Source organism: Montipora foliosa, chromosome 11 (assembly GCF_036669935.1).
Source record: "Montipora foliosa isolate CH-2021 chromosome 11, ASM3666993v2, whole genome shotgun sequence".
Taxonomy (NCBI): domain Eukaryota; kingdom Metazoa; phylum Cnidaria; class Anthozoa; order Scleractinia; family Acroporidae; genus Montipora; species Montipora foliosa.
Genome location: NC_090879.1, coordinates 29,799,463 through 29,811,962, shown reverse-complemented (window position 1 = coordinate 29,811,962; position 12,500 = coordinate 29,799,463). Strand labels below are relative to the sequence as shown.

The following is a 12,500-nucleotide window of genomic DNA, read 5'->3' as shown; positions in this document are numbered from 1 at the left end:
CGTAGCCGTCGTCGCGAATTGTGGTGGAGCCAACGGAAAAGAAAGATTGTTTGGCGGTAGAGAGTTAATTTGAAGTAGATTGCCTTCTTGTGGTGGGTTTGTTTCGTGTGCTGGTCGGCTAACTGTAGTTCTCGGAAATAGGAACGTTGTTTCCTACAGAGTCCAGACAAATGTATATCTAAATGATGTGGTGTGCTGACACGATAACCTGTGGCTGTTGATGTACTGTTGGAATCATCAGAATGACAGGAGGTCTTGGTGATCTAAGCTTTTAGGGGATAAATATGTCTCGATCGTCCAGCAAAAAGAACAGTTCCAATTCCAATAGGGGCTCGACTGGTTCAGACATCGCTCGTTCAACCCTAAAAGTGTTCCTTTCCAACGGGGATTCCAGATCTGTAAAATGTGGCGAGGCCACGGACATCAAGGTACGTGTCTTTTGCCTTGTTACTAAGCTTATTTTTCCTGCTTCGTCAAACGCAAAATATTTGATTAAAAAAATGGAATTATACCAACGAAGCTTTCTCGCACAAGGACTCTTTTGAATTTAATGAAGTGTCTGTGGAAATAAATTAAAAACCGCAGGGTGTTCGCGCATTTATCGCTGTAAATTTTTCTGATGCATTCTCGTGAGATATAATATTTAGCTTTGTAACTGCATTTTGGATTTCTTCGGAGTAAATTCTTGCATTTGGATATTTTAGCAGCACCAAATATACCTGTACCGTTTTTATCATTTACCTCCAAGCTAGATTGTATTTCGGAACGCTACATCTTTAGTATGACTGCAGCTTAGTAATCAAAAGGTTCTCTTGTCAGTTCTTAAGTTGAAATTTCCTCCTAAAAATGCCAGTTGTCGATGGAATACACGTTTATTCCTCTAAATAGAAACCGGTATTTATTTTCAGAGAATATTGGAAGAAAAGGAGATTTAATAATAAATTATGGTTTAAAAGGAAATAAAACTTTTTAAGATTTTGTCTCCAGAATTCAATTAATTCTGTGGGTCAAGTTACAAATTGTTTTCTATTCAAATTCTTAGTTCTCTGATTTGAATATCTTCAATTACTGCATATTTATTTTTTGAATTCCTTTTCCACGTTGAATTATATTGAGCATTTATTATTGCAAGTTACTGTATTAGTTTTGTGTGCATTTTTTGAGCAATTAAATTCTAGGAACTCAATATACGGTACCATATTTTGTCACAGTTCAGTGTGCCAGATTTGTGTATTAGAGGAGTCAAATCTGTCTGGTTAAGTGCTGCTGAGTTTTGCATGTAGTATGTTTTTGGTATGGAAGTTTCAGAGTTGTTTTAAATTAATTGGATAATGCTCAACTTGTATTGATCAATATTGGAAGGAAGCGTATCACAGGCACCAAGTGTGAGGTGCAGCAAAAATCTGGTAATGTTTAAATGTTTTGCCAATGTGGGAACAAAAGCAGTGCTTTTAAGTCAATTTCTTAATTGTGTGGCCTGGGTTTGAACCTGGGATCTCCATTGTAGTAATCGGGAGTTTCCAGAACAGCATTTATTTTGATGCAAGCCGATTTTGAGAAGTGTCTGTTTGCTACAAATAATGTTGACCCAAATATGCTCACCTCATTATTGGACATAAGTAGTACCTACAGCTGTATATGTAGTATTCTGTTCAGCATCTGAACCAATCCCAGTCTCCGGTTGGAGCTCTCATTTCATCTTTGGTATTTTATCCCTTGAGATTGTCCAGCATTTTACTCTTCTCCTTCCTGGGTCTTTTCCTATAGATGATTCCTTGAATAATCCATACTAGGTATTCCTCCCTGTTTCTCAGAATATGTCATATCCATCTCACTTAGGCCCTGAAATGCACATATTTAGCTGCACGCCCAATTTTGGCATCCAACACAAAGTGTCGCTTAAGTCTAAGCTTTTGCTACCTACATGTATTTCCAACAACAAGGTTTAACCCACTGACTCCCGGGGATTCCCCAGTGGTGTTAAATGGTCCGGCGTTAGACAGAGCAAAATACTAAGAGGGTGTTTACATGAGAAGACTCGCACTGGCGCGAGTTTCACACTGGTGTGACTTCTTGATTTCTTACCGCATTTACATGATGATTAGGTGAATCGGTATGAATTCGCCGGTGTGAGTCACCCCAGTATGACTTTTTTCGGTGATGTCAAATTAACAAATTCAGAGCTAAGAGAGGGAACCGGAGTGAACTTGCACCGGCGCGAAAGTCACCCTGGTATCATGTAAACACCCCTGGCCGGTTCAGGCCAGTTTGAGTGTCAAAGGGTAAAGGTTAATGTTATTTTTAGGATAGGGTAAATGCCGCTGTTTATCCTTATTTGAGGCTCAGCATTTGGGGGACACTTTGTAGGTGATGTTAATTGTCTTTGTTATATGGCTTGTGTTTTTAGCCAATATAACGCGTGCTCTGATTGGCTAATTGTGGCTGAATTGTAGGGCATTATTCTCCCGTAATGCCCACGGGCCGATTACGGGCTTGCAAAAACAAAGCAGAAGGTAATTAAAAAGCCATGTAATAAACTACTTACTAACCAAGCTAGCTCGAGCCGTACTGGGGAATATTGGCCCTCGGTCGTTTTTGTACGGACCTCGCTACGCTCGGTCCGTACTGCCACGACCTCGGGCCAATATTCTTCAGTACGGCCCTCACGCTCGGTTAGTAAGAAGTTAGTGTTCTGAGACACGAGTAATGTTGATTTTGGGGAGAAGAGGAAGGGAACATGTATTTCATGACACTTATTGAAATCCGTGTACATCCAATTAGCATGGGCATGGGCATGTTATAAGCTTTTATCTGATTACCGGTATCTGCCAACTACATGTATGCTCACATTTTTGTTTATTTTTCAGGGAATTGTTCATCTAGTGATTGGAAGCCTTGGGGCTGATCCAATAACCACAGGAGACTATTATGGCATCAAACTGGAGCATGTCAATACAAATGAATGCTTTTGGCTTAACAGCAAGCTTACAATAGGAGAAGTAAGAGGGAAACATGAGGCTTTGTACCCTGCAGATGAATGGAAGTAAGTTGAATAAGCAGCTTGATTACTAGAGGTGCATGCCTTGTTGCCTTAAGGACGTTTTTAATTGTTTGTATGCAACTTTTACTGCGCAGGTAACGCAACTGTAATATGTCACGCATGACTTTAAGCATTAGTTAAGATCTTATGGCGAGAAAAATGCTGGGGAAAAATTTCCAGGTCAGCTAAAGAAAGGCACATTTATTTCCAATTCATCATGAAACATTAAAGAGAAAGGACCGCGAGACTGGAAAAAGTCACTAATCGAGTAATGGTTAAAAGTTTTGAAAACTCAAGGAAGGTTAGTTTTAGTCAGCAACCTTGCGTAAATTTTACCCATTGACTCCCAGGGGTTCCCCATTGACGAGTAAAATCGTCTGGCATTAGACAGAGTAAAATACTAAGTCTGGCCGGTTTCGGCCGGTTTGGATGTCAAAGGGTTAACTTAATGGGGTGGGTTTTTGAAAATGTTTTTATTACTTTACGAACTTCTTAGTTCAAAATAAATGCATGTTTTTGAAGTTCTTTTCCTTTACTTTCATGAAAATAGAGCAGGATTATCTTCTCCTCCTAATGCACTTGAATAGTGTGTACTAAGATGAAACAGCCATACTCAGATTATATTTCACTAAAACCACACTCCAGAAGATGAGAAAGATGGCAATGGAGAGATATGATACAAAACACTAACCAAATAAAGATAACACCTGCTTGAAATTTTGTTGCTATGCTTGAGAAAGTTTTTTTTACAAAAACCTTTCATCAATTGATCCTGTCTTGGGTTCCAGTCCTTCCCCGACAGGTCATGAAACTCGTGCCCAACTAAATTTTCCAAGAGCTTTGCAACATCACATCGATTTTAGATCAATGGCGACCCCTATTTTTTAAGACATGAATCACTTGCTCTTCCTACAATCTACAAAACACGATTAAATGAAAATAATCACGATGTAAGATGTTATCTTTTTTTGAAAATTTTCTTTCCTTTTGTCCTGAGTTCCAGAAGTGGTTACAACAGGTAGCGCTTGCGAAAACGCTCGTTGAGGACTAACTCTACTGTTTACGACATCCACAGCGGCATGCAATTATCTAAAAAACCCACTCTTATAATTATTTCTATTCACAGAAACATTCATTGTAACATATTATTTTTTATGAATTTCAACGGATGAGTAGGTTAGGCTACATCTCGTTATGATGACTTATCTATTGAAATTAGGGCATTTTTCCTTGCCTTTTTCTCCAAAACAAAGTCGATGACCCCCCAATTTTTTTTTCATTTTTGGAATTCATAAGTAATTTATGACCTAACTTCAGGTGAGAATTGAAACAAATTTCAATATGGGAAGATTTTTGTGCGAATGTCCTTAATATACTATCTTTTGTACAGTAATGCTTACTCTTAGCTGTGCAATTCACTTCTACTTATTTTATGAGTTACGACCCTTAGTGACGTTTATGTATATGCATGTATGTCATCACCATTTGGTGTGCGTTTAACATTGCCCAGCACTTTTTTAAAATATAAATTAGACCATTTTATCATTGCAACTTGTGTATTTACATGTAGAATTAAAATCACACAGTTTGTACATTTTGCTTTTTTCATCAGATACCAGTTAAGAGTACGATACTTTCCAAAAGATCTGAAAGAGCTGTACACCAGAGATAAAGTCACTTTCTTTTATTTATATGACCAGGTACTGTGTTTGGCTAAATCCAATTTAATTGAAGTTTGGTCTACAGTGCATGTAGTAGTTGTACAAGTGTGCTGCTTGGTTCTTCACAGCAATGATAAATTATGTGATTACTGTAGATGGTCTCATACAGAGCTTGACCAAAGGTCAGCTGAGGCTGTTAATGCCCTTTGGCAAGCTGATCTCTGCGGTTCAATTTTCCTTTATTTGTACATTGTAAATCTGGTTAGATTCATGACACGTCTTTACTCACCATCTGTTCATACATGTAGTGCTTTTAACTTGTTAGAGTAAAGGTTAAAGTTTCCTTAAATTCTATGTAAACTTATATATTTTCAGAAATTCAACATGATCTACATATGACTCCAAAATAATTGCCAAGAAATTATGCAATTTGACCAAAATGTTCACAACCCTTTTGTCCATCCAGAAGAACCAAGTGAAGAAGACTATTGCAACAGTGTTGCACTACGACTCTCAGTTGAATAGGCCACTAGGGAAGTTTGGTGACAAAGTTTCAGTGTTAAAGTTACTGTACTATCATGTTGTCAAGGGCAACGTGCTTCATTTCCAAGGGTAACTTTTCAGGTTTTGATGTCATTTAACTGGTAATGGCCACCAGTTTGATTTAACTGTTACCATCTTGTTGATTTTGGTTGGCTTCATTCCTCATGAGATCAAGGCCCTAAAAGTAACAAATGTACTCTTGGAAATGAGGCAAGTTGCACTTGCCAACGTGAGAACTCAAGTGTTGAAACCTTGTCGTGAAACTTCTCAAGTGGCTTACTCAACTGAGAATCGTTAGGGTAGTAAATTTGATCATATTGTACAATCAATGTAGAACTTGTGATTCGTTCAAGTTGTACAATATTTTCCATACATTCCTTAGATGATATGAAGATTCAAGCTAGGAAACGAAATTCTATCATGGGCAGTGAAAGCATACAATCGTTGTAAAATTCTGCTGACTCCTGAAGTCAGTTTTGATGGTGTCAGGAAGTGGTTGCATGTTGCATCAGCTCCTGCTTACAGGGTTGTCATGGGTCTCTCTGTTTTGTTTTGCTTCCTGCCAATTCCCCAACCAATCTCGTCCCCAGAGTTTGCTTTTCTTTTGGTCTGCACCAAGATTATGGACTCCAGCCACTTCCAAAGCAGGAAGTCTTCAAATCACAGACTTCCAGCTCATCTCCACATGCTCAGAAATTTGAAACAACAGCGGTTGTCAATGGTTACAAAAGTGGACCTTCGCGACAACTGTGCATAAATTGAAAGTGGCCAGAATCCATGTTCTTGGTGCTGACCAAAAAAAAAAAAGTGGACTCTGGGAATGAGATTGCTCCCTGACCTTCTTTCTAGGCAGTAATCTAGATTCATGCCCAATTTTGACATCCAACATGAAGTGTCCCCTTAAGTCCAAGCCTTTGCTACGTATTTCCAGCGATAAGGTAAGGGTAAAGGCGCTATTTTTAGCTTTGGGCAAATGCAGCAGTTAATCTTTACTTAAAAAGCAGCATTTGGGGGACACTTTGGGATATTAATATTATTGTCTGTATAAAATTATTCCAAGAATTGAGTGATGTTGAAGTAGGGCAGAAGAGCAAGGGAATGCTTTGGGATGCGTATCGCAATCTGCATGCATCTAATTAGAGGCATTTCTGGAGATGCATGTATGTGACAGCATATTGCCATCTCATTTGTTGGTGATGTGAGTCTGTGGATGCTAGTATTCTCATCTGCTGCACTGGTCAGTCTCTCATACACTGTAAGTTAATACTTAGTAACTAATCTGTTTCTCCAGGTGAAGAATGACTATCTACAGCACAACAGCGAAAAAGCAGATGAGGACACTGCTTTTAGACTTGGAGTGCTGGAGATGAGGTGACAAGCCGTCTTTTTCCCAAGTATTACTTAGTTAGAAATACATGTATTGGACAAGTGGGACTGGTTATTGGTCATCAAGCTGTAGTGGCTTCCCTGCCTTTGCAGTTTGGTCCTTTGCTTTTGCAAGTATTTTTTGTTCTTTTTGTAATTGATTTAATTGCAGGTGAAGCTAATAAAATGAAACAAAAGGGTATACATGTATATGTCGTCGGTCAAATCCGTTTTCAAGTTGTATCCGTTTTTACCTAGGTTAAATTGGTGATCCTCATTTTACCTATAGGTTGAATATTAAAGCAGCTATCAATCCTCCAAAAAGGACTGAAAACACCTCCACCTTCCCTCAAGCACTGTCTTACCAATCTCAACACATCATCTTAATGATTTATATTATCTTATCGGTTCCTGTATTCATTATGCAGTTATCGACATTATAACATAGTAAGAGATCAAAGAACTGCACTGTGCACTTACCGATACTCGAACTCGGATCCTCCAGATCTGTGGTCCTGTGTCTTCACCAATACACCACAACGACGAACATGCTTAACCCATCACAGTTCTTTAATTTCATTATTAACTTTTGTGTAATAAGTCAATTGATATTCATGTATCACAACCAAAACTAATCCTAACCTGACCCTAATTTTCTCCAGGCTTAATTTAGACCCAAAAAATGTTTCTTCAATTCATCTGAGTGCATATTCAGAACCAAGGTAAAATGAGGATCATCAGTTTAACCTGGGTAAAAACGGATTCAACCTGAAAACGGATTTTACCGGCAACATATATACATGTAGTGTGATTACAGTGACAAGTCTGTGTAAATACCATACAGATCTCCTGTAATAACTTTTGTGCAAATTTGAAACAGAATGCTAATTGGACAAACAGTTATCACTCTGAGATTTAACAACATAAAAATTTAAGGTTCACATTACAACCTGGTCCCAGTTTTTCAAAGGCTGGATAACTTCATCTGACCCCAGTTGTTTGAAGGATGGATAGTGCTATCCACTGGATAACTCAATTGGTTTTGCTAGTGTAACTTATTCCCTGGAAAGTGATTTATTCAGGGGATAGCGTTATCCTCCTTTTGAACAACTCAGGCCTGGTGGATAAGTCACTATCGGACAGTTTCAATCTATACAAAGACATTAAATTTTGTATTTGTGCACCTAACCATGAACATGTTCACTCTAAGCATATCTAAGTAAATGCATTTACAAAAAGTTTTCCCAAGTATAATGTGGAGTACATTTCATACTCTGGATAATGACTTATCCATCGGATAAAGTTATCCAGCCTTTGAGAAACTGGGGCCAGGTTTACAATCAGATACTGTACCGTTTTTATTATTTTATCAGACACAGTTTGATTCTTTAAACCAGAATAGCATCAAACTACATCTTTTCTTGATTTACATGTCACCTTTATGCTTATTTCTGTTGGCCTTTTGAAAATACTCCTTTGTAATGGTTGACTTTATTGTTGTTTGTTTTTGCCAGGAGGTACTTTAAGGACATGCCTCAGATAGCCCTTGATAAGAAGTCAAACTTTGAATACATTGAGTGAGTTTTGTAATTTAAATTATTACATGTATGACATTAACACAGGAAATTAAAAGAAGTGATTTTTTCTTACTGTGCAGAGTGTTACTTTTATTTGAAGGCCAAAGCCAGGCCTTTGTCATTTGCATGAATGTCAATTCATATTTAGAACTTCTGTACTTCTAAACAACAGTTTTAGGTTTTACAGAGTCAATAATATCACTTAATCGTCTGGGTCTTGTAAGGCCAGAAATGTTTTGTGGCATGTTGCTACAGTACTCATCTTTATGCATAATTTTTTTCCATGACTTTCATGTATAATTATATTATGTGTTAAGCTGATTAAAATGTTATGGTTTGGTTGATTTCTTTGTGCTTATTTGTTAAAAAAAGGTTTATAATAAAGTAGTCTGGAGACAAGATCTTCATGCAAATTTTTAGTATTTAGACAATTTTTTAAATTAAAACACAATAGCCACGGAAAAAACTATTTTTTAAAATTGTTAACATATTTATTTTGTTATTTCTGTCAGACAGTTACATTAAGCGCTGTGCATGAAGCTTGAGCACTTTTTTATCCTTTGCGTTTTTGTTGATTAAGCTTTATCATCATTTTGTTTGTTTGTCTGTAATTTAGGAAGGAAGTTGGTCTGACAAAGTTTATACCAAAGGCTGTGTTGGAAAACATGAAGGTCAGTGCTTGCCTCCAGTAATGATTTTGTTGTTGTCTGTTATGGTCAACAAAATGTATTGCAACTTTGTTGTTTGTCATAAATTATGCTCCTTACAAGTCAAAACCCTCATTAGAAGATCTCAATTACATGTACAATGGTTTTTCCAGGGTTGGTTGCATACCATGTTGTCAGGAGGGTTTGCAGTAAAAAAAAGGACTGTTTTGTAAAGTAGGAGCTGAAAAATAAGGGAAAGTTAATCTCTACCAACCTACAGTGCAGAAGACTGCAATGCCGGGGATTAATTTTCGTTAAGTGCCGGCTGTCGGCGAAAATCGCCATTTGAGAAAAGGGTTATTGCCGGCTGAATTTTGTCTGTTGATCGAAGTGACTGAGAAGATCGCAAATTATTCTCTACATTCTCTACATTGTACATGCGATATGTTGTCAAAAAATTTCACTATCATTATTCTGTTAGCATACGGAATTATCACTAGAATTTATCGATACTGGAAATGAAATTGCGAATGAATTTAAAAAGGGTTGTTTTAAGTACTGTTGTGTGTCTTTTCTTTCCCCGAATTCGCCATCTTGAAGAATGCCCTTTGACGCTCAGAGCATGAACTTACCACCTCAAAACAACCTTCAACCAGATGAAATTATTGTCAGCTACATCCCTGCAATGTAAAGGGCCAAGACCACAAAGGAGGAGGTGATTTTGAACGCCTTGTTGGTAGGAGCAGTGTTTGAAAAGTACCAACAACTGCAGGTGGCCATTGCTTCCCTTTACATCACCCTTGTTGCCTTTACTTATGGTCCTCTTCATCAAAGAAGAATAAGTTATCTTTCAAGGTGCATAGGATTATACGGTTTAGGATTAAACACAACTAAAAGCAGGCAACAACGTTGACAGCGAACTAGTTGTGACATCTCTTTACTTCTGCCGTCTGCTAATACCTTCTCTTTCTTCTTCTGCAGTCTAAGGTGTTGCGGAAAACCATCCATGGATACTTTAAACAGTATGCATCTCTGAGTGAAGTGGAATGTTGCTACACATTTTTTGAGATTCTTTCTAAACTCCATCGGTTTGACCGCGAATCTTTTAGGTGTTCGCTTGGGGTGAGTCAAGTAAAAATGTCAAATTATTATGATATTATTATTTTGTGATACAGATGTGTACGGAATAACAGAGGCTGAGGCTGATTCCACTGGCTGAGACCTCTCAAAGACTGAATTCAAGAAATTATTTTGTCTATTTCTATGATCGTGGTGGCACAGTATCCTGAGAATCCAGCAATCTGATTGGTTGCAGCAGTGGGCAGAATTTTCCTATGGTGTAACTCTTGACCATGGTCATAGTAATCAAGGATGCCAAGTCTCGAGCACAGCTGCAAATTTAATGAGCGAACTTTCAAATTGTCTGAATTGTTTTTGCCACTCTTTGCGATTAGGGAAGCGATATTGTTGAACTTTCTGACAAAAAACAGTGTATTTTGATGAAAACTATCACAACAAAAGGGAATTTTATTACCCAAATGAAGAGCATAAAAAACAACTCTGAAGAAACCGAAGCTACATGTAGTTCACCATGTGTACAGTAATGTGAGTTACTCACTCACTTCAAACATTGAAATGACTTCTACATTTCACCAAGTTTGATGACTCTTGAAAGCAAAACTTCACAAAATGTTAAATATCTCCATTCATTTTATTGTACTTTTGTTGACAATGTGTAAAATAAAATTATGACTTTCCCAGTTTTTCCTAGTAGTTTCTCCTACCCTCTAGAAATAGAATTTAGAAATAAATAAAACGTTATTCACTGGCCCAAGACAACTAATTAGGTGATAATAATATCGTCATTGGCGGATGGCAACTTTTGAAAAGCTTGATAGGAATGTGACGTTTTATGTATTATTATAAAGTGTTGCCAAAGAGAAGCCAAAAACCATTAGTTGCAGTTTGCTTTTCTTTTAACTTTCAGACCGGTTGGACAATAGCTGTTGATGTGGTCATTGGCCCTCAAGATGGGATATGTTATAGGGCAGAGCGTGGATCACTTGTGAGTCGATTTGACTGAAGTTGTCTAAGTTTATTTTATTATTATTTTGATCTTCATCATTAAGATCAATGTATCATCAATGATCCTTGTCATCATGATCATCATCACCATCATCACAATCAAGGTGGCTTCAGCTGAGTCCCATGCCTGGAGCACCATTCTTGCTGGTCAGTCGCAAGCTCGGCACTACTAGCAGACTCTAGAATTATTTCTCTTTCAGGGTTCCATTGAATGTTTTTTTGATGTGGCACTCCTGCGAGGACTGCTTGCTTGGAGGACCTCCTAGAGAAAATCCAGGGCCATCAAGTTACTTATCTATTTTTTTTTTAGTAGCTAAATTAAGCATTAGTTATGGAAGATGATAACCAACATGGGTTGGGAGTGAGTGAGTAGCATTCAGCTGACTTAAGCCACCTGTTAACTGTCACTAAAGCCTCTAGCTTCATTGATGTTGTGTTTGATTCTTGAATCTAATTTGTGGTTTCTCGCAGATAACACACATGGCAGAGTTCCATAAAGTAACTTCAATTTCAATCACAAGAATACCATTGATCTCAGCACCAATGCAGACAGATAAACAAAAAGCTACTGTTAGTTTAAAGGTTCTGGGAGCAGCAGAGGTTTGTCTTTTAAGTCTTCATATTTAGTTTTATGGATTGCAATAATAATAATTATTATTTTACAATGTATTTAAACATGAACAGTGCTTATGACAGGGAAACATAAAGGCACTCCCTGAAAAAAAAAAAGGAAAAAAACAAGACGTGTTGTGGTGTTTACCTGGGATGCAGTTGTTGATGTGAAGCAAGTGAGAGGCATAAGCCTAGTGTTAGGAGTGCATAAGAAGCTTTGGTGTCATAACTATCTAAGCATTTTCTTTGTGGGTCATTTGTGAAATTGGGTAGCTAGAGTTGAAAGAAGAAGGCCAAAAATAATGAAAATAAACTGAGTAATGGTAAACCTGCAGTGGGTTGTAGTTATTTTGTTCAGTTTTTGTGACTTGGACAACCTGCTCAAAAATGGTAATGAGGTAGTGATGTTGGTATCATGCAGGGGCTATTTGAGAGCTTTACATTCTAGAATGAGAACGACTATGAGTACGACATTTTCTCATGGAACAGTGAGTGCGGGCAAACCAGTGTTTAGGCAGGTAAAACATGATTCTGTTGTCATTTTAGGATAAGGTTTTGCAAAAATGTGGTCGTGTCAAAACAAGTCACCAACTCGGTAGCAGTTTTGGCGTTTTTCTATCAGGAAAAGGCTCAGTTACCATTAATAAGAATAAATGAGCAACCTATGCTGCTAACCAAGACTAAGATCAATTAATCGTCCGAGTTATAAATTTTCTAAGTACATTTGTATTATTACTAAGAACAGGCAGTCAAATCTCGTACTCATTCTTGTCCTCGTACTAGAATTTAAAGGTGCCTATAGACCTTATTCATAAATGGAGGTCGATTTATAATAATATTCTTTTGTTGAAATGCAAATTAGCCTACCAAGCCTCAATACCATACAGTGAATTGAAAAGAATTCTTGCTCTAAAATGAGGCTTGTTAGGCTAATTTGCACGTGGACAAAAGAATTATAAATGTGACCGCC

The 12,500-nt window shown here is 37.5% G+C and overlaps 1 protein-coding gene across 2 annotated transcripts in view; it reads left to right on the top strand.

Moving 5' to 3' along the window:
* Positions 1 to 12,500, top strand: part of LOC137974751 (focal adhesion kinase 1-like) — a 45,782-nt gene that overhangs the window by 97 nt on the left and 33,185 nt on the right. For both annotated transcript variants that reach the window (XM_068821716.1, XM_068821715.1), the window contains exons 1-9: positions 1 to 428; positions 2,868 to 3,043; positions 4,653 to 4,740; positions 6,536 to 6,615; positions 8,124 to 8,186; positions 8,803 to 8,857; positions 9,815 to 9,955; positions 10,821 to 10,898; positions 11,390 to 11,518. The exon at positions 1 to 428 is cut by the window's left edge. In XM_068821716.1, the coding sequence (XP_068677817.1) occupies positions 285 to 428; positions 2,868 to 3,043; positions 4,653 to 4,740; positions 6,536 to 6,615; positions 8,124 to 8,186; positions 8,803 to 8,857; positions 9,815 to 9,955; positions 10,821 to 10,898; positions 11,390 to 11,518 (954 nt within the window). In that variant the 5' untranslated portion in view covers positions 1 to 284. The remainder of the gene's footprint in view (positions 429 to 2,867; positions 3,044 to 4,652; positions 4,741 to 6,535; positions 6,616 to 8,123; positions 8,187 to 8,802; positions 8,858 to 9,814; positions 9,956 to 10,820; positions 10,899 to 11,389; positions 11,519 to 12,500) is intronic.